Source organism: Prunus persica, chromosome G6, assembly GCF_000346465.2.
Source record: "Prunus persica cultivar Lovell chromosome G6, Prunus_persica_NCBIv2, whole genome shotgun sequence".
In the NCBI taxonomy this organism is placed as follows: Eukaryota; Viridiplantae; Streptophyta; class Magnoliopsida; order Rosales; family Rosaceae; genus Prunus; species Prunus persica.
In genome coordinates this window covers 5,379,592-5,405,073 of record NC_034014.1, presented here as the reverse complement: position 1 = coordinate 5,405,073, position 25,482 = coordinate 5,379,592, and the positions used below count along the sequence as shown (strand labels likewise).

The 25,482-nt window shown below is 35.7% G+C and overlaps 3 protein-coding genes across 5 annotated transcripts; 2 read left to right on the top strand and 1 right to left on the bottom strand.

Moving 5' to 3' along the window:
* On the top strand, window positions 5,765-8,740 carry LOC18774350 (probable protein S-acyltransferase 3). Of its 3 annotated transcripts, XM_020567584.1 has the most exons (11): window positions 5,765-6,210; window positions 6,297-6,363; window positions 6,458-6,554; window positions 6,695-6,727; window positions 7,005-7,101; window positions 7,285-7,368; window positions 7,507-7,547; window positions 7,689-7,754; window positions 7,863-7,922; window positions 8,132-8,183; window positions 8,281-8,740. In XM_020567584.1, exons 1-11 carry the CDS (start codon window positions 5,913-5,915, stop codon window positions 8,367-8,369), a joined length of 984 nt encoding a protein of 327 aa, XP_020423173.1. In that variant the 5' UTR covers window positions 5,765-5,912; the 3' UTR covers window positions 8,370-8,740. The 3 variants fall into 3 exon arrangements, with proteins under 3 accessions (XP_020423173.1, XP_020423174.1, XP_007206004.2); XM_020567585.1 differs by lacking the exon at window positions 7,285-7,368; XM_007205942.2 differs by having other exon boundaries at window positions 7,285-7,547.
* On the top strand, window positions 14,970-18,889 carry LOC18775503 (putative E3 ubiquitin-protein ligase XBAT31). Its single transcript, XM_007207397.2, has 8 exons — window positions 14,970-15,350; window positions 15,530-15,589; window positions 15,714-15,785; window positions 15,879-16,000; window positions 16,099-16,239; window positions 16,323-16,430; window positions 16,804-17,062; window positions 17,901-18,889. Exons 1-8 carry the CDS (start codon window positions 15,171-15,173, stop codon window positions 18,294-18,296), a joined length of 1,338 nt encoding a protein of 445 aa, XP_007207459.1. The 5' UTR covers window positions 14,970-15,170; the 3' UTR covers window positions 18,297-18,889.
* LOC18774107 (uncharacterized protein At3g17950) lies at window positions 20,129-22,336 on the bottom strand. The gene is made up of 3 exons (XM_007208564.2): window positions 21,887-22,336; window positions 21,496-21,645; window positions 20,129-20,756 (listed from the first exon to the last, which is right to left on the bottom strand). Exons 1-3 carry the CDS (start codon window positions 21,896-21,898, stop codon window positions 20,283-20,285), a joined length of 636 nt encoding a protein of 211 aa, XP_007208626.1. The 5' UTR covers window positions 21,899-22,336; the 3' UTR covers window positions 20,129-20,282.

The window sequence follows — 25,482 nt, the reverse complement described above, 5'->3', positions numbered from 1 at the left end:
CCTATGATTTAGATTTCTGCCTCCTCATAGTATAATACAGTTCAGTCTAATCCAATATAGTTTGATTTTGGTTTTAGGAATTTTTTTTTTCCATGTTTAACAATAGTGAAGGTAGAAAATTATATATTGTGAATATACAGAGTACATATTTAAGTAAAAATCATCTTGATTAACGATTTTCTTTTATATCAACGTAGATAAATTCAAACTTGAAATACGTATCGTTAGACTAAAAACTAGTAGAGTATTGAAGAAATATGCCCAAAAGTCTAATCAAAGAAGAAGAGAGACTAGACCAAGCCAACGTTAATTTCATCTTCTAGGAAGCATGCACCAATTAGGCAACACCATGTCGGCCAGTCAAACCATGGAGGCAACAAATTTCTTGCACACACGCTACGAAAAAGAAGAAAATTAAAATGCTAGCCATGCATATATTGCATGGTTGGAAACATTCCAATTATGGCATGTAAAAAAGTGCTCCTCCGATGTGGGACATACACCAAATACCCAACAAGTCCTTATGCTTTACTTTTTCATATTTATATTTGGATAATGCCTCGCTCAAACCATACGCGTAAACAATCCCACTTTCCAAATTACAATTATTCCAGAACAATCTTAGCTGTCCAATGCAATACAATATTCGGATTGTGACAGATACATTTTCTATTCAAATGTTACTTTCTTTACATTTGGTTAATTAAGACTTGTAATTTGGTTCAAATTTGTTGAAGAAATAATAAAATATAATAAAAGAAGTTTTGCCGTGTCTAATACATTGCGTCGAGCACTAATATAAAGCGTGCTACAATACTGATGTATTATAAGTATCTGATGCAATGTGCCAAGCACATGAAATGGTTTCATGTAACGACACGACACAATTAACTAAAGCATTAACAAAGAGTTAATTATGCTTAAAGATAAAATAAAGCCAACTTGCATTAAATTATAAGAACTGCAACATCGTTTTGTAGTGGCAATCAAAAACAATGGCAATTAGTATGAGGCCTTGATTGAGATTGTGGGGAATATCAATTAAATAAATGTTAAAGTAGTAATTCTTTGTCGCTGTTTAATTCAAAAGGAAGCTCGGTCTGAAATAAGATATTTTGAGATGCGGTTTTAGTGCAAAAACTGCAAAGGACTGACATGCTTTTAGGACAACATGTGTTATCTATACAATTTAGCAAATCATAAAACAAAACAACTCCTGGGACAGTTGGTAAAGGCCTCTGTTTCTTTTTCTTTTTTCTTGGGTCCTTATTAGTCTTCCATTGATGACCTTCCTAGAAGTCATTCCCTTTGTTTGTGCCGGGTGCAAAGTGCAGCAAAATTATGACATTTTCTCTATGAGGTTGAATTGTGATGAAAAATAAGCGGAGCGTTGGACCCGCCCAATTACATAGATTCATTCAACCTTAATCAAGAGAAGCGTTATTCATACTCAAGAAAAGGTTTTTATGCAAGTCTCTTATACAATTTGAGGTAAACTATATATATATATTTTAAAAGGTTATCGAATTATGAGGCACACATAATATATAACTTATATACATTTATATTAAGATTGAATTGAACACAAGCTTCTTGCAACATAATATAAACCTCTTTTAAAAGAACTTGCATGGTACGGGGATAGAACTAATTTGCTATCCCCAACCAATTACATTATGCTATATACAAAATTTATCAGCGTGACAAAAATGCGATTAGTTAGATAATAGCAACCCGTAATATACAAATTGTTCTCCTCTTTTAAGGTGTGTATAACAGTTCTCATAATAAAACCTTGTTATTTTATGTGACAAAGGTGTGAACGATAGAATTCCAGAAATTTAAAAGCGAATGTGAGATTGTTTACGGAGACAAGGCATTTTGTTTTGTAGCGTTTGTATGGTTTCATTCAAGTCAAAATAAATAATTGGGTACACATAGAACCAAATATCAATAATTAACTCCACACCACTTGTATCTAAACTATGATATTTGAAACTATATAATTTACTGTTTACCACACAAATGTTGAGAAATAACAATTCTGTCAAATCAATAAATTGACTTGACGACATCCTAACTTTTTTTTTATAATGTCACGTTCAAAAGTTATGAATATTAAATAATATTAACATATATTCGATACAAAAGGTGGACATAAAAAAATCACATACTGACCAAAATGATCCATTTGTTGCACTAGGATTGATCACAGACAAAATCCAAATGGACCTCACTGGAAAAACTGGTTTGCTGGGGCTACACCTAGAAGCCTTTGACTATTTTCTGAAGATAAATCCCACCCGTACACGTAGAAAGCTCACGGGATTTTTGAGACGTCCGATCCCTATCCCAGTGTGTACACAGCCTGCCATATCAGAATCGCATATACACGTGGGCCACATGAATCGGGTGGGTGGTGGGAAAAGCTAGACCGTCGCTTCACTCCACACCACATAGACACGCGGCAGCGCCACAGTGGCTGGCTGGCCCCCCGTTGCCATCCGGCTCGGCTCAAGAGCCTCGTAAGCCCTGTTAAAACTGTTCCCAGCCGTCGGATCAAACAACACGAGGGGAGAACAGTAGTGGGGTCCCACGAGGAAGGCGAAAACTGCGGCACATGGTCGACGTGTAGGCAATGATGATCCCTTTGCGCTGTCCGACGTGGCAGGATCGGGTCTCGGAGTTGAGGACGAATCAGAGCCGTCGGTTTGGGATCTCATGATACTCGGTGCATCTCTGAGAAGAAATAATGTAAGGAAGTATTATATGCACCGTCGATGCGCACGTGTGGGGCCCCCGTGTGGGGCACAGGAGACAGCGGCAGGGCGGGGGTGATGCAGGTGCATGTGACCCGCCGTAAAGGACAGCGCAGATGACTGTAACGAAGCCTGGTGCTTTGCGCAACGGCCTTTCCTTAAACTGTGGGAACTTATTGCATCACACGTAGGTGATGCCGGAGCCTTATCTCACCGTGCTTGTTTTGATTGGGCAAAAAAAACAACGCCGTAGAAAATCGGAAAAAAAACACAGACACGCACACGTGAATACTATTTGATTTCTTTTGGAAAAAAAGCGCTCGTCTATTTTGCTATTTTCTATAATAAAAAAATAACATTTAAATTAGCCCATGATGATTTCCAGCCCACAGCTCATTTACATGGTGGTCCAGAAATTAATATGGTTTGGCCCATTCTAAATTTTTTTATGTTTTTATTTATTTTTTTTATTTTTTTTCTGGCTCTACCTCTGTTTTGATTATTTCAGATATCCAATTCGTTATTTCCATGGCAAAAGTATGTTTTCTGGCTCTTACCCAATTCTCCAATAAGGAAATTTATATTTTCATATCATGCAACATACATTGCTTTTTCTGTAGTCACATTTGCATGACAATGAACTTAATATATTTGTATATATTTGCAGAGTATTAAGTTGACATGGTTAATGATGGTTTCATTAAAAATCGAGAACAAACTTTTAATAAGTTTGAGATATTGGAGTAAACTATAAATTAGATTGATAAGTATGTCCCGTTTTATTTTTACTAATTAAGAAACTCACAATCATTTAATCTTTATAAACAAACTAAAAAGAAACTCAAAACTAAAACGTCTGTACATTTTTTAAATTTAATTAATCAAATAAAATACCTTTATTCCCGTTTTAGCATCACGGTGCTGAAAAAATCGACTTCCATGCTCTAATTAGTCTTGTATATGTAAACAAATCTTTGGTGTGGCTATGCTTTTAGAAAATAGAAACTTAAAAGCTCCCCTCAGTAGATCTTCAAAGTACGATTCAGAACTAGATGCATGTTTACTTGCATTTCTATAGTCACAAGCTGCTTCTGCAGTTGTTGGACACTGACTGTCGGCTTCTTCTCAATGTATGTTAAATTATTTGTGTAACATTTGATTATTCTATAGCAATTAAAGTTTTTTGTATTTTATCTATTTCCTTTGGTGTTTTATGCAAATAATGAGGCTGCATGAGGACATCTAGGTAGTGCAAAGCTTCTTATTGAGGCCTATGACCATGCGTGTGCTTGTTGCTAAGAATAACTTGTGATTTCATGTAGGTTCTATCTATTTGTAGCATTGGTTAATTCGTAACTTTTGAATTTGTGTTTCTCTATTTATGCCTCCTTTTCATTTCACATTTTGCTCATCCTTGAAAAAACCTTAAATACTTTGTTTGACACTTTATGAACCAACTTTGAAGAAACAAACTATACTGAGCCATGTAATTTCATTTTAAATACTCTGAATGGTAAAAGCTGCTCTAGTTGGGTTTGGGAAGGGAAGAAAATGAATTAAAGGGCCCACTTAGAATATGTATGAAAATTCATTAAAAAATATATTAACTTGCATATAAAGTGTATTAACAGTTATAGAATGTGTATTAATAGTCATAAAAAAAAATGTATTAGCAGACGTAAAATGTGTATTAACATACATTAAAAAAAGAAGAAGATATTAACATGCATATAAAGTGTATTTATAGTTATAAAAAGTGCATTAACAGTCGCAAAATGCGTATTAACAATCATAATGAGGTGGGCTTCTTTGTATTATTTTTGGTTTTTTTTTTTTTTTGGGTGAGTTGGATTAGGCTTGTTTTAACAAATGCGATGGCCAGTTTGTCATTTATAGGAAGTCCAAGTTTATTTATAATAAATGAATTTTAGATGCGTTTCTAAAGTTTATTTCATATATGGGTTTTGTTATGGGAGTCGTTCTATATTTTGGGCCCCTATTTTGAGCATAATAGTGAAGCTCTTCAAATAAAATGTGAAAATTAACTCTACAACAGCCTAATAGGTGTTGGATTGAGCTTGTTTTAACAAATGCGATGTCATGTTTGTCATTTATAAGAAGTTCCAAACTTGTTTATGTTGTAAATGAATTTTGGGTGTATTTCTAAAGTTTATTTCACATAAGGATTTTGTTATAGGAGTCGTTCTATAGTTTGGGCCCTTATATTTAGCATAATAGTGAAGCTCCTTAAATAAAATGTGAAAATTAAAGTATAATCATAAAATCCAAAATAATGTCACACATTCCTCTTTTCGTCTACCATATTTGTTCTTCATATTTTGTTCATTCAATGCCAAATTCATTATAGGTTTTGCTCTTTTCACTAGAGAAAGATATTCTAATTATTGTTTTTCTCAAGACTTATCATCATAAGCATAATTTTCCGACTTCCAGTAAAGCCATGCGACTATACTCTCTTTTTTTTTAAAAAAAAATCCCAAGTATAGCCGCGTGGTCTAACAGTAATGGATAATGCTCTAAACTATCGATAAACAAAAATCGGGGAAAAAACAAAATTTTTTTAATAACAAAAAATAGCCGTCAAGCTATACTACATATAAGGAGCTATTTTGCGAAGAAAAAAGGACCCGCCCAGCGCCTAGTGCCCAATTAGCGGACGTGTCAAACAAGTATAGCCGTGCGGCTATATGCTTAACTGTATGCAATTTAAAGGGTAAAGCCGCGCGGCTATACTGTTTTTAAAATAAAAAATTCCGCGTATAGCCATGCGGCTATACGTACTATTTTTTCAAAAAAACAAAGAGGACGCGCCACGCGCCTAGCGCCCAACTAGCGATTCGACGCCCCATGTCAAAAAGAATAGCCGTGCGGATAAACTATTTTTTACCCTAAGTTTTCCACGTAAACCAAAAATATTTAAAAAATTCATATATACAAATTAAAATGCTTTTTGAAAAACCACTAATTCAAAATTGTAATCTGAACGCTTGTTGGCTCCATAGAGGAGTAATTTCTTGACGTGATGCATGGTTACAGCTACACGGAGAGGTTGTTTATCTTCTCTGTTTATTTCCTTGTTCAAACTCCATTTCACATCCAAGCATAGCTTTGCTGGAACGAATTTGAAAAACTATGGTTGAAACACAAGATCAAAGAAAGCACTTGTCTCAGTCCAAGTCAATTGGTCGTTGCATAGTGTCCTGTATCTTCGTCTTCCTCACTCAATTGGTCCTCACTTTGGTCCCCCGCTTCTTCTCTGCCTCATCCTTTCTCACCCAACTGGCGTTCTCAGCTCTACTGCTTCTGCTGTTTCTGGGTTTTGGTGGATGGTGCAGAAGGAGGCTTCTTCAAGTCCGTGCTTCAGCTCCGGCTTTCGTTTTCTTCAACATTCTCTTTATTTGGGGCTTTTACGTCTCTGTTATCAGACAAGGTCAGCTTGATTTAATTCAGTAATTAATTGAAGATTTTGGGTGTTGAACAAACTTGATTGAACAATAATCTATGTGCCTGCTGCAGCTGTGCCACTACTAAACGACGCCGTTTTCAGCGGTGAGGTTGTGTTCCTCGTCATTGGTCTCTATAGGTTGTTATAATATAAGCTACACTTTGCTAATTTGGTCTCCAACTCAATTTGAACTGACAAATTCTAACAGTGACAAGTGGGTTGCTATTGGCAGTATACTTACAAGTGACCCTGGCATTGTAACAAATGGGTCTGCCTCTTCAGACCAACCTTTGAATAGTTCAGTTTCTCAAGTTGATAATCATGATGAGGTTGGAAATTTTCAACTGGGGTTCCATTTTTAAATTTATTTACGGAAACATAATTTTGAGGAAAAATTTTCTCTTTTCGCAGAACTATTTTATGCTGAAACAAATGGGAGACTCAGCTAATAATCTTATTATTGGTGCAGGAGTTGGAGCTTCCATGTCATGAATCAACTGAAGTAATAGTTTTCATTCTCTCCATTTCTTGAGCATTACAGATTGGGAAATGTTTTATTACCAGACAGTGTAACATCTTATGTTGTCATATGTAATATGTCAAACTTGAACCCATGATGATAAGCTGTTTGTTATTTGAATCTGTGGTAAAGATTGAGAGTCGATAATATAGTCCGGTAGATTGTATTATAATAGAACAGTTTCCTTTAAAGAATACAACTGCTGTGGTATCATACGTATTGTAATCTGGATGCTGGTCATGTACTTTGTCTTTCTCAGGGTTCTGGTTTGGGGACGAGGGTACGATATTGCAGAACCTGCAAGGCATACATAAAGGGTCTTGACCACCATTGTCCTGCTTTTGGGAATTGTATAGGTAAGGGACATTCTTTGTCTACTAGTATTCTCCATGTAAGTTGTATTTAAAGTTCAAGCTAGCTAGTTAGAAAAACTTATATCCTATGTAATTTCCTTTTAAGTTGGCCTGCAACTGATTTTCATGTTGGTTGTATTTTACTCCCTAGTAGTTGATGATATTATTGTTGCCATTGTTGTACAGGCCAAAACAATCATCTCCTTTTCCTAATTCTTCTGTTTGGGTTTATCTCTACTGAAGCTTCTTATTTAGTATGCGCATCGCTTTGTAAGCTAGCACTCTTGTTGTTACTGATTCTGATCCCAATTTACAGACAATCTTGTGTTTTCCTGTTCAATGTCTTTCCAAAATTACTTTGTTTTACATTCTATTACTCATTTTTGGATCCCTACACTATTTGCTCAGTTGCTGCCAAATCCGGGATCTTAGATAGACCCAGCATGGAGGTAGGTCATTGAACCCTGCAACTTAAACAAATTTTTAATTCAACAATGTGGCTTTCTGTCACACTTCAGTATAAAATTACTTACAGCATTAGTTATCTATGCCTTTGCAACTTACACTGCTTTTCTAAATCAATTGTGTAGCCTACTCTTTCTGAAAATTTAGCTGTTAGCACAATTCTGTTCATGATTCTCCAACTGGTATGGCAGGTATGTATCACTAATGCTAATACATAAGTTCTGCTGCTTTCTAAATGATATATTAGTAATTAGCTAGCTTCTTATGAAATCTAATTATCCCCATTGGTGTATGAGTAGGTGGTGTTTGTGATATGGCATATATATTGTGTATGCGTCAACATCAGAACTGATGAGTGGGTAAGTTCCTCAATCATAAACGGATTCTGATGGTAAAAGAAAAAAGAATGGGTTGATGTGGTTGTGGTGTCTGTATGTTCGTTCGTCTGTGTGTTTGAGAAACTGGAAGTATTAACATATATCGTGCCCATATTCACAATGTCTGACCCTTGTCCGGTTCGAAATAGTGACCCTTCTGAATATTTAATTTTTGGTTATTTATTTTCTAGATAAAATGGAAGAAGTATCCAGAGTTCCAACTACTTGTTCAACCCCAGCCAGGTAAGTGCAAGTCGCAGCACCAATTCTGGATATTCATATTTGTCACAAATCTATATGATTATATCCATGATATATATCTGATCTTTCGTCCGTCCAGGGCAAAGCTTTGCGAATATTAGGTTCAGGAATCCGTATGACAAAGGCATTCTACAGAATGTGGAGGAGTTTCTAGCATTAAGAGCATAGTAGTGTCAATGCCTATCCCAGAAGCCTTGCATAGTTGTTTGCATACCATTCATGCAAAAACCATTCTCCACTTATTGCTTCCTGTATATTCCAGTATTTGGAGCAACAGGACAAGCATGTTGATCGACGGAAATACTTTGTCTAGCACCGATTTTGTTTAGAAGTTAGTGACCATTCTAGTAGTTGACATAGCATTGAAATGGCTCCTCTTCATGGACATACATGTCTTGGTTCAGGCAAATTTGCAGCCTATATATGTGTATCATTTGTGATTTGTTAACCATATCAGGAAAGGTAAATAGCTTGACAATTCGTGTAACCCTTGTAGATGACAATTCGTCTAATAGTTGAACTTGTTAATCTTTTAATTATTTTCATCGATCAATGTGGCAAATGAGAAGTTAGACCACCTCTAAAACGTTAGCTAATTATATTGCTGCAATTAGAATTGTAAGGATAGAAGTGGAATTAAACCTAAACATACGGAACAAAAGTATAATTTAGCCAACTTTGAATAGCATGGTTCTCACACCTCACGAAGCCAAGCAAATAAAATGTCTGAATTCCAGAAAGTAAATTTTACTGATATATCATGCAACATCTATTGCTTATTCTATAATCACATTTGCATGATGATGAACTTCATATATTTGTAGAATATCAAGTTGATAGACACACATTTGTTGAATGGTAGATTTATTAGAAACGCAAAACAAACCTTAATAAGTTTGAGATATTGGAGCAAACTAGAAATTCGAAACTATCCTTATAAAGTTTAGGGGTTTAGGGTTTAATTAATATGAACGAAATGGCTGAATTGAAGCATTTCTTGGCTTTATTGAGAAATTTTCAGGATAATTCTTGTGACCTGGGATGTTTAATGGGTTTCCAAAAGAGGCCCAGTGATGGAGGGATTTGATCTCATTAATGGTTTTACAAAAGAGGACCTGGGCTTATGACAAAGCAACGTCAGATTTTTCATGTTCAATAGTCCTTAATTTGTTTGTTTTTAATCACTTATTCCTTGCATTTATTTTTTAGAATTAGCGATACAATTGCTTGCATTTCTTTAGCATAAGGAAACAATGTAAATTATCGTTCATAATAATCTCAATTTTTCATTTGTTGTTTCCGACATTTCATAATGCTCCAGAATCTCATGGTTTATATATTTTTTGTCACACATTTGTATTATATTTCAACAGTCCCGATTTCTTGGACTACAGAAGTCCAAGAGATTGTGGTCACCCACCGTTGGATATTAATCCAATAGTTCAAAAAAAAATTTTTAAAAGGAGTGCAAGAGTGAATGAACCGTTGAATTTACATGCAACAATGAGTGATCACAAATCTCTTAGACCCCTATAGTCCAAGAGATCAGAACTATATATTTCAATCATCAAACAGATCTCCAATGACTTTGACCACTAGCAATTTCTATAGCTGATTTTTCCTCTCATTATCATAAAAAATATAAACAGAAAAAGACCGTTTTGGGTTTTGTTTAGAGTCCACCATCAATTTCTTATACAACAAAATGTAGAAAAAATGGAAGCCAACTTATCTAGACGATGTTCAATTGTTGACCCAGATATGTAAGAGGGTCCATTCTAAATTGGACTGATCGCTACTTCTACGTTATCTTTCTTTCCCATTCTAACACACAACTTGGTTTTCTCAGGGACTTATATTTAACAATTGATTGGATCCCAACAAAATATTTTAATGGTTGGTATATTCTTGACCAATGAATCTTTAACATGGATGTTTATATTTTACGGAATCTAATTCCAAAATATCAATGACAAGTACAAGTTACAACCACATCAGCTTTCCAACTTGCATATCATATTTGACCTTACTCTTACTTGTTCCATTCTCTAACAAAGAAATCAAGAAAATAGAATTTTTCTTTCATAAAAAATAATGTTCTTGGTGTTCTATCTTCATCATTTAGGACTAATCTTTCAATTGTGGCAGACCGTTGATTATATCGATTTTATCTCAAAGTGCAGTTTGAATTCACAATCTAACAATATAAATATATGTGACAACGTAAATTTGATAAAAGAATATTACTTCTCAAATGCGTATTACAAATTCAATAAATCATACGCTAACTAATACGAAAATAAGTAGACGAATTAGACGTTAACAAGTTAAAAATCACTTTCAAGTGCATTGTCTACCCCTGTGAGAAAACTATTGCTTGAAGAAACCATCTTGAAAAATGAATCCCGAAAGAAAGCTTGACAACGTAGTTGGTATTTTCAAAACATGTTGACAAAGACATTCAATACTATGATTACAAACATTTTAGGGTTAGTCATTCACGCTATTAATGTTAGTCATTTGCGTGTAAATGAATGATTCTTAGTCGTTGATTGATGAAGAATCAATCGTAAAACTTAAGTTAATTAATAAAATATGATTAGCTAGTCATCGACATGTTAATTATGCTCTTAACACCAGCAAAACCCAAACAGCAACAAACAAAAACTTCATGATTTGGAGGGAGACGTAAGCTTTTGCTAAATTGGGCTGACCATGCAAAAAGCTTAGCTAAATTTGGGAGCAATCCGATTTGCTGTCGTGCAATGCAAGTGGGAAAGGCTTTGGGCCTTCTGGTGAGGAAAGAAAGACGAAAGCATTAGAGACTTCTCGAAATGTCCTTCTTCCACCCACCCAAAAAAAGAAATGTCATCTAAAAATATAATTAATTAAGTTAAAAAATCCTGATTTGCGGCTAAATAAATATCTTCATCCAAGTTGGCTACCAAATAACAACCAATGTACACGTACCCTTCTGACCTTATAAATTCTCTTTGCAAGTCCCTTTCAAAATTGAAGGAAGCTTCAATGGTGATGACCAATAATGGGATATTTATTTTCAAATTCAGATAATTACGAATTGTATTTTAATATTTAAGTGGATGATAGACAAAAAACATGACTGTTTTCTCGTGGTCATCGGTAGACAGATGCTCCACCACTAGGCATGCATCATTCGATCCTTAATTCTAGTGATGGCTTTTGGCTAAAAATATCCAACTTCGAAGGAAAGGAGGAGTTAGGTGTTGGCACTTAGTATACTAAAATGAGATAAGAGGGAATTGCTTTCAACAATTGGTTAACTTATGTGGGAATTTGCTTTTGGTTTTGCATGGGGTATATTCATATTGTTGGGAGAATAAGCAATCTCAAAAGCATAAGGGGCATATAACCAAAAGTGATGGTAGCCCAATTTCAAATGGATTGCTTTTATGAGAGGGAGTCTATGTTGAAATTAGGATTCCCTACATTTTACTCCCTGCAAGTCAGTATCATTATCGAAATGGGTTATAGGGTTTCAATTTCATCAATATGAAATTCAACGCTTTTAAACATGACCAAATTACAAACTCTGTCAACTTCATTTTTTCATCGTTTAGGAAAAAGTCGAAGAGGTCAGGAGATAATGCTCTCAAAACAAGCTTGTACTAGTACTTTTCAGGTTTTTGGTTAACTGTGAGCCCTTGCCAATTACCATGAGACTGTCCCCATAATTAAGAACATTATAAGTACGCTTTACTATAATCATGTGACATTGTTGGTAATTAACTGTGCTCACTGCGCATTGACGCCCAATCATCTTTATTTATTTATTAATAATTTAAACCAACTAAGGATGCTCCTACCAAACCTTGGATAGATCAATATTATCTGCTCTATTACCTTAATAAAATAGGATTACCGACATCTTGCCTCCTACAAGCAACACTACACTTGTACGGTCCATGTTAACCTGAGATTCTGATCCAAAAAAAACAATCAACATCAAAATGAAAATGAAAGAGCAACAGAAAGAGAAAGAAAAAAAAAACCCAAATATTTATTATATGAGATATTATATAGCTCTTTAATTTGACAGAAATGCCTCGCTTTCATTCCAAAAACTTATACAAGCCTCAAAATATAATATGTGTGGCCCTCCTTGTCCTTGCTATGAGTATATAGTTTTCATTGAGGCAATTATAAAGCTCTGGTGCCGACAAGATCGTGAAAAGTGAAAGTATGAAGCCTGAAGTAGAAAATTCATTCAACAAAATAAAAAACCAGTCTGTCTTTGCTTGATGATAGGTGGGTGGGTGGGAACGGAGAGGAAGTAGCCATTCAAACTCAAAGAATTAATCCTTAAACAAAATAAATTGTTTAACTAATCCGCGTTTTGATGCTGAGATTTGGAGTAGGGTTTCAGCCTCGTTCTTTGACCTATGTTCTATATATACAGTAGGGTTTCGGGTGTGAAACTCTGGAAACTGTTGCTCTTAGGTTTGTGTATAATTGTGTTATCCAATTAGTCATCGAATTTTTTGGTACTTAAATAAGATGAGTGTTCTTCCCTTAATACATGTGAATTATTATTACTCATGACATAGTCAAAGATCTTTATTTATATTTCTTTATTACTATTGTTGACTCAAATTCATATGAAATTATGCTTTTTCCTTACGGTCACTACAAATTCACGGACATTAGCTAATAACCATATTTATTGGTGTTAGTTGTGCTATTAGACACTAATAGTGCATTTAGCTAATCATCTTGTACATTCGAAGTGTTTTTTTTTTTAGTGGGTCAAATTAAAAAATAAAAGTACACAATGTTAAATAATAAAACAAACACGTACAGAGTACACTATTCTTTTTTGAAGGGTGTACAGATACACTGTTGAGGAGCATTGTCAAGCAATTTTTTGAGTGCAATATCACTTGCTTTCCCGAAAACGATGCAGTAACACCACCCTTGCTCTCATTTCTAGAGAAACGATGCAGAGAAACCCACATGAACACCAACATCAAGAGCAAATTTGGATTGGATACAAGCATGTGTTTGGTAGCTGAATAAATAAATTACAGATATAAGAAAAGAATAGCAACAACTTCTTCCTTGTTTCAAATATAGACAGCCCAATCGACTCTAAATTGAAATTTTTTTAATTTAAATAAAGCGATATTATAAATTACTCTAGTTTATTCAGATATTTTAATCCATGTGTAAATGGACGAACACACTACCTTAGCCTAATGTACAACTACGGCTCAAATTGAGATTCAACTACACGATTTGTTTAGTTGTGCAAATGGATAACAATGTCATCATGTTGATGGCTCCACTAAAACACGATTATTATGCCAATGTCTTTGTTTAAGTGAATTTGAAGTAATTAAGTTCCATAAGCAAACTAATGCTTCTACACTATAAACAGGAAAAGAAAAAGAAAGAAGCCATTAAAAATAGCGGTTGAGCCTATTCTTTGCTTTGGCTTGGACATCATAAGTCATGTGATTCTTCAACAAAAGCAAGTACCAGATGCTTGGTGGACGAGGAGATTGCTTCTTCTAGAGCCCGATCATATATGCTGAGAATCATTAAGTATCCTTTGCATTTTTTTACCAAACACAGGAAAAAGAAAAACCTTTTTTATAATTAATTCCCAAAAATAAAAATTAACCCCCCAGCCAAGATAGAAACTCTTATGTAACTTTTCAACGTGTCATTGTGTTATTGACTTAAAATAACAAAACAATGTTACCTCTATTATATATAAGTTTTTTTTTGCAGAGATTTTTTCTCTGTTTACAATAAACCAATTAAATATAGAACTTGCACAGAAAGATTTAAAAAAAAAAAGAACTTGATCCCAAGGAAGGCAATAAGAAAGCAAAAAGACCTTATTCTATACTTTCCTTCACAAATTAATCTATGGACCCATGTTATTGTAAAGATTCATTGATTGTATTAAAAAAGAGTGGATGAACGTTCTTGTCACACCCATCAAATTTGTTTGGTTCTACCAAATGTATATTGTGATTATCAATGCATTTGCTCCTTCCATTTTCTAATATTAACTCAAACTCCATTAAAGAAAACATACAAGCTACCAACTCCCCTCTTGATGTGGGCACCATTATGATTAAAAGTTTTTAACAAAGGGGGCGAAACCGATAGTTTTCAAGTTCGAATCTCCTTTTCCTCTTTTATTATTAAATATAATATATTGTGGATCGTATTTCTAATAGGCATGAAGCACTTAATCCTAAACAAACAATAATTCCTTACATGTAAGATGCATGCAAGCTCTTATTCCATATTTTAATTTGACTTTGAAAAATAAAAAATAAAACCACACCATATTTTTATGTGAAGGCGAAAACGACGCAGTCTTTGCAGTGATGATTTTAGACAGTGTCAATTTTGCTGGTACCCAAAATAAACATAATAGTCAGTCAAACGCGGTAAACAACTTTCGTAATAAACAAAACAAAATTAACATCAAATTACGTCCCTAATTTCAGCTTAGCATACCGATCTAACGGCCAGAGACCATCAAGTCAAAAAAACAACGGCTGTTATTTGTTTCTGAAGGCCCACCGTCGGATTGAACTTGGGGTGTTCAAGGCTGGTTGGCCCATTGTACAGTTTAGGAATCTAATCTATCTAACTGTCCCAGAAATATCTGACTGCTGCCCGTAGTCAGTCCCAGTGACTGCCCGAACACTGACTCGGTCAGCTCCCACTCTCGCCTTGGGGCAGCTCCAAACTTCAATGGTCTCTCTTTCTCTCTCTCTGGACTTGGAAATACATAAATGTAAACCTTTTTATTCGGAGAGCGATGGAAGCCACCACCTTCTGCCTTCTGCTGAAGGTGGCTCAACATAGAGGTGAATGAAGGGCGTCCATTGACTCATTAATTGGGTCAGAGAGAGAAACAGAGAGAGAAACACAGAGAGAGAGAGAGAGACAGAGAGAGAGGGAGAGATGGGTCAGGGGCTGAGTTGCAGACAGAGTGATGAACATGGGCTCTTCCGTGCCGTGCAGTTTGGGGAATTGGACACCGTGGAAGCTTTGCTAGAGAGAGAGCCAACTCTCTTGCGCCACTCGACTGTCTATGACCGCCACTCTGCTCTTCATATTGCTGCTGCTAATGGCCAGATCGAGGTGGGTTCTTTTGTTTCATTGGAATTTCATTGATTGTTTCAAGTTTTTTTTTTTGGATTTGGGGCAAATGGGTTTTTGTTTCTTGGAGGGAATTCAGTTTTTTGTTTTGTGGAATCTTTTTGTTGTTTTTGAATGTTGGATTTTTGATGATTTTTTTCTTTTTTGGGTCTGATTGGCAGATTCTTTCTATGCTCTTAGAACGATCTGTTAATCCAGATGCGTTGAATCGGCACAAGCAGGTAAATTTAATTACTTTTTGGCTATGAATGTGTAAGTTTATTGATTGGGAAATGTTTGATCTTTGGTGTTCTGTTTTTGCTTCTTCTAATTGTCTTCTTGTCTTGTTGATTGGAAATGGTTCAGACTCCACTTATGTTGGCTGCAATGCATGGCAAGATCTCGTGCGTAGAAAAGCTTCTTGAAGCCGGAGCAAATGTATATTAATATCCCAACTTTTTGTTTATTTTAGATTTGCAAATTTTCTTTTCGAAATATGAACTATGAAATTAATGTCGGTTATTTTGTCAGGTCTTAATGTTTGATTCCCTTCATGGACGAACCTGCTTGCATTATGCTGCTTACTATGGTCATTCTGATTGCCTTCAAGCTATTATTTCTTCTGCTCATTCAAGTCCTGTTGCTGTTTCATGGTTGGTCTCCTTTTTGCTCTACCGAGTGATTTCGTCTTCTCTTTGATTGATGGGGCTAAATACTTATTGATAACATGATATATTGGACTGAGTATCAGGGGATTTTCACGATTTGTGAATATTAGAGATGGCCGGGGAGCAACACCATTGCATTTGGCAGCCCGTCGAAGTAGGCCTGAATGTGTACATATTCTGTTAGACAACGGAGCTCTTGTTTGTGCTGCAACTGGTGGATATTGGTATGAATTCTACTAAATTTCTTAATCCTGATTCATCTACGGCGTTGATTTCGTTCTGTAGATTGATAAATTTTTGTTTACAGCTGTCCTGCGAGCACTCCACTTCATTTGGCTGCTAGAGGGGGATCTCTGGATTGCATACGTGCATTGTTGGCATGGGGTGCAGATCGTATTCAAAGAGATTCATCCGGGTATGATTTATTTTCCTTCTATGTTTGAGTATACTTTCGTTGCCTTCTATATTTGATAACCAAATTTTATAACATAAATGGATCCCCTTTGTGTAAGCTATGTTTATGTCGTCTCACGTAATAATCATTTTGTTTCACATATCCAAATATCATCCATTGTGTTAACACTTATGCAACAAATTCTTATTATGCATGTTTTGAAATTTTTTGATGATGCCAGTAGAGCTGTTCAATGTTCATGTGAATGAATGGTGTGCCTTATATATTTATTTAATTTTGTTCAAGAGAACCTGAACTGATTATCATATCCCTTGACTTTACTTTAGAAACTCCACTTGAGCTTATTATATGATATATGCTTGTGTATATGCAGGAGAATACCATATATAGTTGCTTTGAAACACAAACATGGAGCTTGTGCAGCAATGCTAAATCCTTCATCAGCTGAGCCTCTTGTGTGGCCAGCACCTCTGAAGTTTATTAGTGAGCTTAATCAGGAGGCAAAAGCTCTGCTAGAACAGGCCTTAATGGAGGCAAACAGGGAGAGGGAGAAGAACATCTTGAAAGGAACTGCTTATTCTCTTCCATCTCCATCACACTCTGATGTTGGGATGGATGACAATCTGTCTGTGGTAATTTCCTACCCTCCTCTCTTTCTTCATATTTAAGTTAGATGTATATCCTATTATATAAAGTAGGAGCTTATAATGGGTTTCACCCACTTTCATCCATCCAGGTGTCTATAATTTACTGAACTTTCTCAATACTACTCTATTATAAAAAAGAATTTGATTTGCATCTACCGACCCAGTGTAGTATTTTATTTTCCTACTTGTCTAAGACAATACAAAATAATCACTAATTTATAACTACTCAAAAGATGGTGTCCCGTCTCACAGAGTCATATATGTGTGGGGGCTAGTTTCTAATCATAATTGACATGATGCTGGATTCTCCTTTTAATGTTTCCTAAAGAGGGAATCAATGAACTTGGTTGAATAGTTCAGACAGAAAATTTTAAAATGTTTTTGAATTACCTTGCTCTTTTTTTTTTTGGCAGAAAAATCATCTTGCTCTCTAAATTTAAATTTTTTGTTTCTGATCCCCAGAATCCAAACTGACTGAAAATGTTCAAACTCATGAGCTTTATTTCCCATACCTGTGATTTGGACCATGAGTCTCAATAATAGTTCTCTGAATCCTAACTTTAGACACTGTACTATTTTGTCTTTGCTTGGTATGCTTTCCTTGGCTCCGGTCCCCAAGTAAAGGCATTGGATTTTGATGTGGCTGCATAATTGCATCTTTACGAGTGTAGGCTGTGCCTCAGTCAATTTTTCTTAACGTTTTAGAATTGAGCAGGTCAGAAGGAGACATGTTTTCAGCGGTCATGTGAACTGTATACTCATATTTATCATATTGTTTAATGCATGGGACCAAAGTATTCATTTGGACATTGTTTTATTGCAGGAAAGCGATTTAGATCTATGCTGCATATGCTTTGAGCAGGTGTGCACAATTGAAGTCCAGAATTGCGGCCACCAAATGTGTGCACAATGCACTCTAGCTCTCTGCTGCCATAACAAGCCTAACCCAACAACATTGTGTGTAACACCACCAGTTTGCCCGTTCTGTCGAAGCACCATTGGCCATCTGGTAGTTGCAAAGATTAAAACTTATGATGATGCTGATCATGACACCGGAGATAACAATTCCTCCAAGCTAAGAAAGGCAAGGAGGTCCCGAAACTTCAGTGAGGGCAGCAGCAGTTTCAAGGGGTTATCGGCATTGGGTTCTTTTGGAAAGATGGGTGTCCGTGGCTCAGGAAGGATTCTTGCTGAGAATGAATGGGTTGACAAGCCTTGATGCTTGGAGGCATTTGGCAACCAGAAAAAGAATCTATGTGTGATTTGAGGATTTTCTTTCATGTAAGTGAGAGAGAAAAATCCAAGAGGCTGCTGTTGGTGGTTGACCCATTTGGTATGTACAGATAAAAATCCATTTGGTATGTAGTTTTGGGAAATAAGCAAAGAAGTGAGTTGCAGGCATTGGTTGGGTTAGTATGTTGGTCATGTTAAATTTGAGATCCAAGGATCTTATTAGTTGGTGATTTGAGAGTCTGTTAGATATCTGAATTGGGAAGGAAAAAGAAAAATGAAAAGACAAAGAAGTGGAAGAAATTTTTTTCTTGTTCAAAGGTAGAATTCAACATTCTTGAATGGCTGCTCTACCTAGAAAGACAGTCACAAAAAGACCCTTGGAAAGAGTCAAGGATATGTTGTGCTTTTGACCCTAATCAAAGCACTTCTCTTTCCTTGTGAGAAATGTAATATTAAATTTATTGTTTTTGCTGGAAATTTTAAATTATTTTTCTGTAGTTTGTTTGTGTATACAAATAGGATGATGTGATACAAAAATTACAAATAAATAATAAAAGTCCTTGGCCGATGGATTTCATGTGATTGTGTCCGTTTACTGGTCGTATGATTCCAAAATCAAATTATGAATGTGGACAAGTCAGCTTGATCACCAACAAGGACAGTTGGGTGGGTCAACAGGGAAACACTACCTGACAAGATGTCGACTCATAAGAATACAAGTTAGGCTTGTGAGTGTGTGAAAAGCCAAGAGATAAGCAAAGGCCCACTTAACTGTGTGGGGTTAGATTGCCCAGCCTTTTTCCTTGGATATAAATAACCGAGTACCAGATTGGTATGGCCCATATGGTTGGTTTTTTCTCCATATGTCAGTTGCATGATGCTCACAAATTATGCATGTAAGGACGGTATAAAGGTCTCTTCTCAACTGATGTAGACATTGCTATTGACTTGCTTTGCTTCAAGTGTTTTTTTCCACTTATCCATGCGGGTCCCTTTTAGATTCCCAAACAAGTGAGTCTATCTTTAGGTATTTCTTCTTAGGAGTTTACGTGTACGTAGAAGGATGTGTCACATTTGAAGTAGCAATCCTCGGTTTACATTGATGTAGAATGAATTGAGTATTACATTTGATTGAATTGTGGTTAAAGTAGGAGTAATTATCAGGGTTATCGAATACGCCCTGAAAAAATGAGCACGCCTTCCATGCTCTTACACTTTCGCACACCTTTCATGTTTTTACACTTTTGCGCTTCTGGTTGCGAAAGTGATATAAGGGTGCTCAAATAATACTTCCCTTAAAGTATCAAATATACCACATGTACACGTCTCTATTTTGTAGGTAAACTAGAGAATGTTGAATCCACAAACGAGTACTTTTTTTATTTAGAAACTGTTATTAACACTCCAAAATGTCATCATGCACTTTTTTTTTAAATATTTTTTTTATAATTTTACAAGAGAAGGACATGATAACCTCTTTGAAATGCCAATAATTTAGCACCCTTTTCAACCCTACGATAATTTTGAGCCATTTGCGCTAGCATAAAAGTATTGAAGATGCTCTCTACAAGTGTGGAAGGAGAGATCCTATTGGTGGTAAATTTGGGAAAGATTGAATAGTATACACAAAAAGTTTCTTGTTCCCCTAATCTCGAGCCATATAGTCAATAGGTAGGGTATGGTACCTAGGATACCAGCAGAGTTTGGCCCCAGCAGGCGTGGATCTTTGTCACCATCCTTTTGGAATCATGAACGTTTGCATCTTTATACTAACACACATATCACAGAAGGAGATTTATTAACCCAAATGCTAGCTACTGGTATGAAAATTTGCTTAATGTGATACATTTTGCTTAAACTGCAATGGCTGCACTGGAATTGTCAATTGACCTCTTTATGTCTTCCAATAACATGAAATTCTGATTAAGACACCCCAAAAAAAAACAGAGAGAAACATGAATATATTCTTTGGTCACTGGGAGAGTTGCCCACCACACATACATGAAAACAGAACTGGTTTTCTCTGGTCAACATGGTCTGAACCAAGCCATGGACTAGATTGAGGAGGAGCAACTTGACCATCAACAAACAGTGAGTTGGGTTGTGTAGCAGGCTGATGATCAGCTAAAGCAACCTCATCATCTGGTCCATAAATTGGTGGGTTTTCTCTATAATTTTCATTGGCTGCTCTTCTCTCCACTGCAAGGAAGTGACCAAGAGATGGAGGATGGTTGTTTTTGTTCACATTCTCACCATCTGTACTGTCCCTGGAACATAGAGAGAAAAAACACAATCTGAACTTGGTGGAGTTGTTGCTCTTCCTGTCTTTACAGACCTGATCAGTTTTTCTTCCCCTCAGTGATCTTCTTGATAGCTCTAGAATGTTATTGATTCCAATAAGGCTCCCCAGTGTAATGCTCCTGTCATGGAAAAAAGACCCTGTGGACTGCAACCCAGCAAAGAAATTAACATGTAAACATATCAGCACACTCTCTTTCACCAATTTGTTCTAGAAATTAACACGAATTCTCAAGATTAAACTGACATCAAACACTTAGAATTGTTAAGTTTGCAGCTGAGCAGACCATTTGAGGGCATTTTTTATAGTATATAGTGAACAACTGTACATATGTACTATTTTTATTTCATAAAACTACCATACAAATTGCAATAGTCTTGCCACTATGTCATCAATAAGACCATTCATTCAGAGCCAATTCTGACTGATGCTAATAGTTACTGTTCAGGGGTCAATTTTAACTTACAGTCCTTACTGAAAGTGTAGGAACAGCCTAAATTTCAAGTCATTAGGAGAGGTTACTATTACAACAAACAGACAAATTAAATGGCATTTTCAGTTCTATTTCAATTTCAAAATCAATTATCAATTCTTTTCTTTTTCAAAATCTGCCAAAAGAAATGATTAAAAAAAACAGCTTTCATTCAAGCATATTTTGTCCATGAAGAAAACAAGCTGAAAGAAACAAAACAGAAGGTACTGCAAATAGTATATACCAATCATTTTCAGACCAAATATACATATAATATACAGATGCACACAAACTAATTAATCCTGTGCCTATGTGTATGACCTGTTTCACTACAAAATCCCAAATGAACTATCAAAGACAAGACTAGTATATATGAGAAAACTTATACCTAAAATATCTGTAATTTATACTGACCTCTGTGTCTAGATCTGAAGAGGAATCTGTAGAGGAAGTTGGAGAACCAGTGAGTAAAGTGTTGAATGACACTGAACCGGAAAACTCATTGTTTTGAGCCAACCCAACTCTCACATGCATTGGCTGCAAACCCAGAGGCCAGCCTTCCTCCTACAGTCATATCAGTCAGGAAAATCATCAATTATGCATAAGCCTCCAACAAAAAAATGACAAAATCAACATGACTGAGCAATGTGATAAGAATAGACCCACAGAGCTAGAAACATTATAGCAAATAATAAACATATCCACCGGCCATAGAAATTTAGTAAGAAAAACAAATGAATCAGAGCTAGTGTTGAACCCAGAGGGGCAAAATCCAAGGAGAATGAGATAGAAGACAAAGCAGTACCTGTTGAGCCATGCTTGACAGGGGCCAAAAGCACTTGTGCTGCTCCTGTGACTGATTTGGCTTTGGTGAAGTTCAATGAGGTCACCTCAGGTAAATGAAACTGTCATTTCCTTAATTGGCATCGTAGATAAGCACAAAGGACTTGCAGTGACTCAGAGATGACTGAGGTGAAAGTAATTGGGTAACTCTATATAGAGGTCATCTCTATGCACAGGAGATTAAGAACATCACCTGTACATTAGAAGGAGAGAGAGAGAGAGAGAGAGAGAGAGAGAGAGAGAGAGTAAATAGCAAGAAGGAGGAGATCCAAAGTAAGAGGGGTAATCATTTGTTAGCACTGTTTCTCTGCTTTTCTTGGGTTTTGTTGAGTGTTGACTAGAAAGAGAAAACAGAATCATTTTGTACTAAGAAAATGAAAATCAAGACTAAACAAAAGCATAAATCCAAGAAAGGTTCAGAAGCTGCTCTATAAAATGATATAAGTACATACCCCATCACCCTTCCCTACAAATAGATTAATACAATAAACAGTTGCATTTTCCCTCTCTGTATTGCTATTGGAATACGGAAAATACTTGACTCCTTATATGTAAGGAGTCATTTCGCTTTACAAATAAACTACAATTTGACTAGTGTATATATATTCTTTGTTGTTGTATTTTTAATCAATTGTTTATGCATACGTTCATAGTTGCCAAGGAGTAGGAATGAAGCCCTACATGTAAGGAGTGAAACAGTGTTCTTATAACAAAAGAACATTAACAAACTCTTCATTGCAGTGTTCTTCACTAATTCGGCCTCTCACGAAGCCCCATAAATTATTTGTTATCCAATTATTAATACATAAACTTCAAATTTGAAATAGAGAGCGTTATGCTAAGTACATGTGTTATCATTCATGTAAATTTACAATAACGTTAATACATACAAAAGGTTTGTAGTTCAAGTGGTTAAGAGCATTTATTTATGCATGTGAGGTCTTAGATTTGATTCCATCTTCCCAATATCACTTATATTAAAGAAATAATGATAAAGTCGCCAATACATGACTCTATGTTATCTTCAAATATAATAAATTATGATGGTTAAAAATAGTTTGAAGAAAATAAAATCGTTTGAATCGCATTGACAGCATTATTGATTGTATTATTTGCATCTTTGAAAGATTATATGAGACATATGGTCTATAATTTAATCGTTAAATATACTGACATATGATTATTCAAGATCGTAGAGATCAATTGGTGCATTTTTTATTTTTATTTTTTGGACGAGATCAATTGGTGCATATTAATTTTTAAAAAGAGAAACTTTTATTTTGCTGGATCAACGGTCGCATACTGCCATTGAGTGTTTCTCTTCTCTTGGCCCACAAGTCCCTTTTGTCGTGGGGCCAAGCCCAAACTGTTACTAACTGGGCCCACACAATATGACCTGTTGCTTTTTCCATATCTCCTCCTTTTGTGGGGGTAAAAACGTTCACCAGGTGTTAGTATTCTATTCCATGATCCAGCTGTTCACAGCAAGAGCATTTATCAACCTCTAACATCAATTATATCAAATGTTTTTGAAATAGAGCTCGATTTGCATTTTGGTCTCTAAATTTTGAGCACAAATGATAATGATCTTTAAAGGTAAACTGTGCGTTTGGAGGAAAACTAGTTAGATCGATGAAGGAATAAAAGAGACCAATATTGACCATTTTACCCCTCAAATAGATGCTCAAATCGACACAAATGACGGAAAATAACTAAAATGCCACTCATAATAGAGTTTAAGAGGACTACATAATTGATTTCATTGACTAAAATGCAAATCAGAATATAGTTTACGGATTCAACCCCTCACTCAACCACCTCAACCACCCACATCCCCTAATTGTAGCATCTTCCCATCACAAGGACCCATAATCGCAAATCGCTCCATAATTTTCCTGTAAAGTATGATTGACGAGACAGGGCTTTTAAAAAGAGCAGGTGCATGCTTGCTTTGACCCTTAAAACCCCAAACCAGAGATCTTATTCAACCAAAGCCCAGTTTTTTGAGGTTGTTTTTGTATAAGACAAGTTGCTTCCTTGTGGCTGCAGAAGTTTAGCCCATTTAACGACAACTAGTCTGGGCTTACTTGAAAACTTTTGGCACTTCATTTTGAAGTTGGATGGTGGATCTTCAACTGTATTAACGACTCCTAAAACCAAGGGGAAGAGCACATTTCAAGAAAAATGCTCTTATCTTCTGGATATTAGACTAAATAGTTTGACCATTCTCCATGAACTTTAAAATTATTTTCTTTATTCACAAAATATGCACCCAATTACAATTAAATTGAGACTTATTTATATCAAACATCTTTTAGTGCATGTTTGATATTGTTTATTTTGAGTTATAATCATTTTCTTTCACAATTTTGAATATTCATCTCGTTTGACCTGTTACTTATTTACTATCATGGCATTCCGTTTCTAATGTTGGAAAATGAGTATAGTCACATATAGGCTTGAAGCGATCATAACCTCCCCGAAGTCCAAGCGTATAATGAAAACACCCAAAACAAACATAGCCTAGCTCCATCCGTACGAAAAAGGATGCTCTAACTCAAATGACATTTTATAGAATGGAAAAGGGGCAGAACCTAAGCTCAAATATTCTCATTGTAAGCAAATATAGAAAAGAAAATATATTAATGTCTCAAAATACATGTTCGAAGCCTTCGCAAGATGCAAGTTCAAAATGAAGTGATCAGATGTCTATGAGCATGCAAAACCACAAAATTGATAGAGCTCGAGTTGACAATCTTGTCTTGATATTTTCTTTAAATTATTCCTTATTAAGTAATAACTTCTTTTCTTTTTCGTGTTTTGTTTTGGGTATGGGAGGGGTTCTTCAATCATTGTGTTACATCACTCACTGCAATTATAGACCACCTTACCCTAGTTAAGAAAAAAAACTTACATATATTGAATACCTACAAGTCTTTACTTATCTATCTCATTACGTGATAAGTGACGTAAAAAAAAATGATAGAGAGCGATGAAATATGGAAACTTGCATACACCCGGATTAAACCTACCTGTTCTCTCCTTATCTCTCTCCTCACATATTAAAGGTGATAGAGAAAGACGGGATGAATGCAAGTTAATTTCTCTTACATCATTAGCTAGCTAGCAAAACTGCATTTATCACGTTTGTGGCTATATATATTGCAAGAGGGCACTGCAAGTTGCTGCAGGAAACCAGTCGGCCCATGATCATTCAATTTGACATGTAGCTAAGCTGATGTGGTAGATGGATATGGCTGGCTTTTTGTACCTGCATGCAGCAACGGTACCACCAAATCCTAACCTACTGAAACTCAGACACCTCAGTCTCATAGTCAATTGGTTTGGCCCTATACAGGAAGACACAAAGTAAATTTTGTTGTTGTGTGTGTGTGTGTAAATATATACGAGTTACTTACATACAAGGAAAGTTCCCATATAATTCCGACTCCCAAAAAAACAGATATAACATCCAAATTCCAATTATATACGTACTGAACTGACTTCCTTAACACCTGCACGAATTGATATTTTTCATATTTCATCAGGCATATTTCT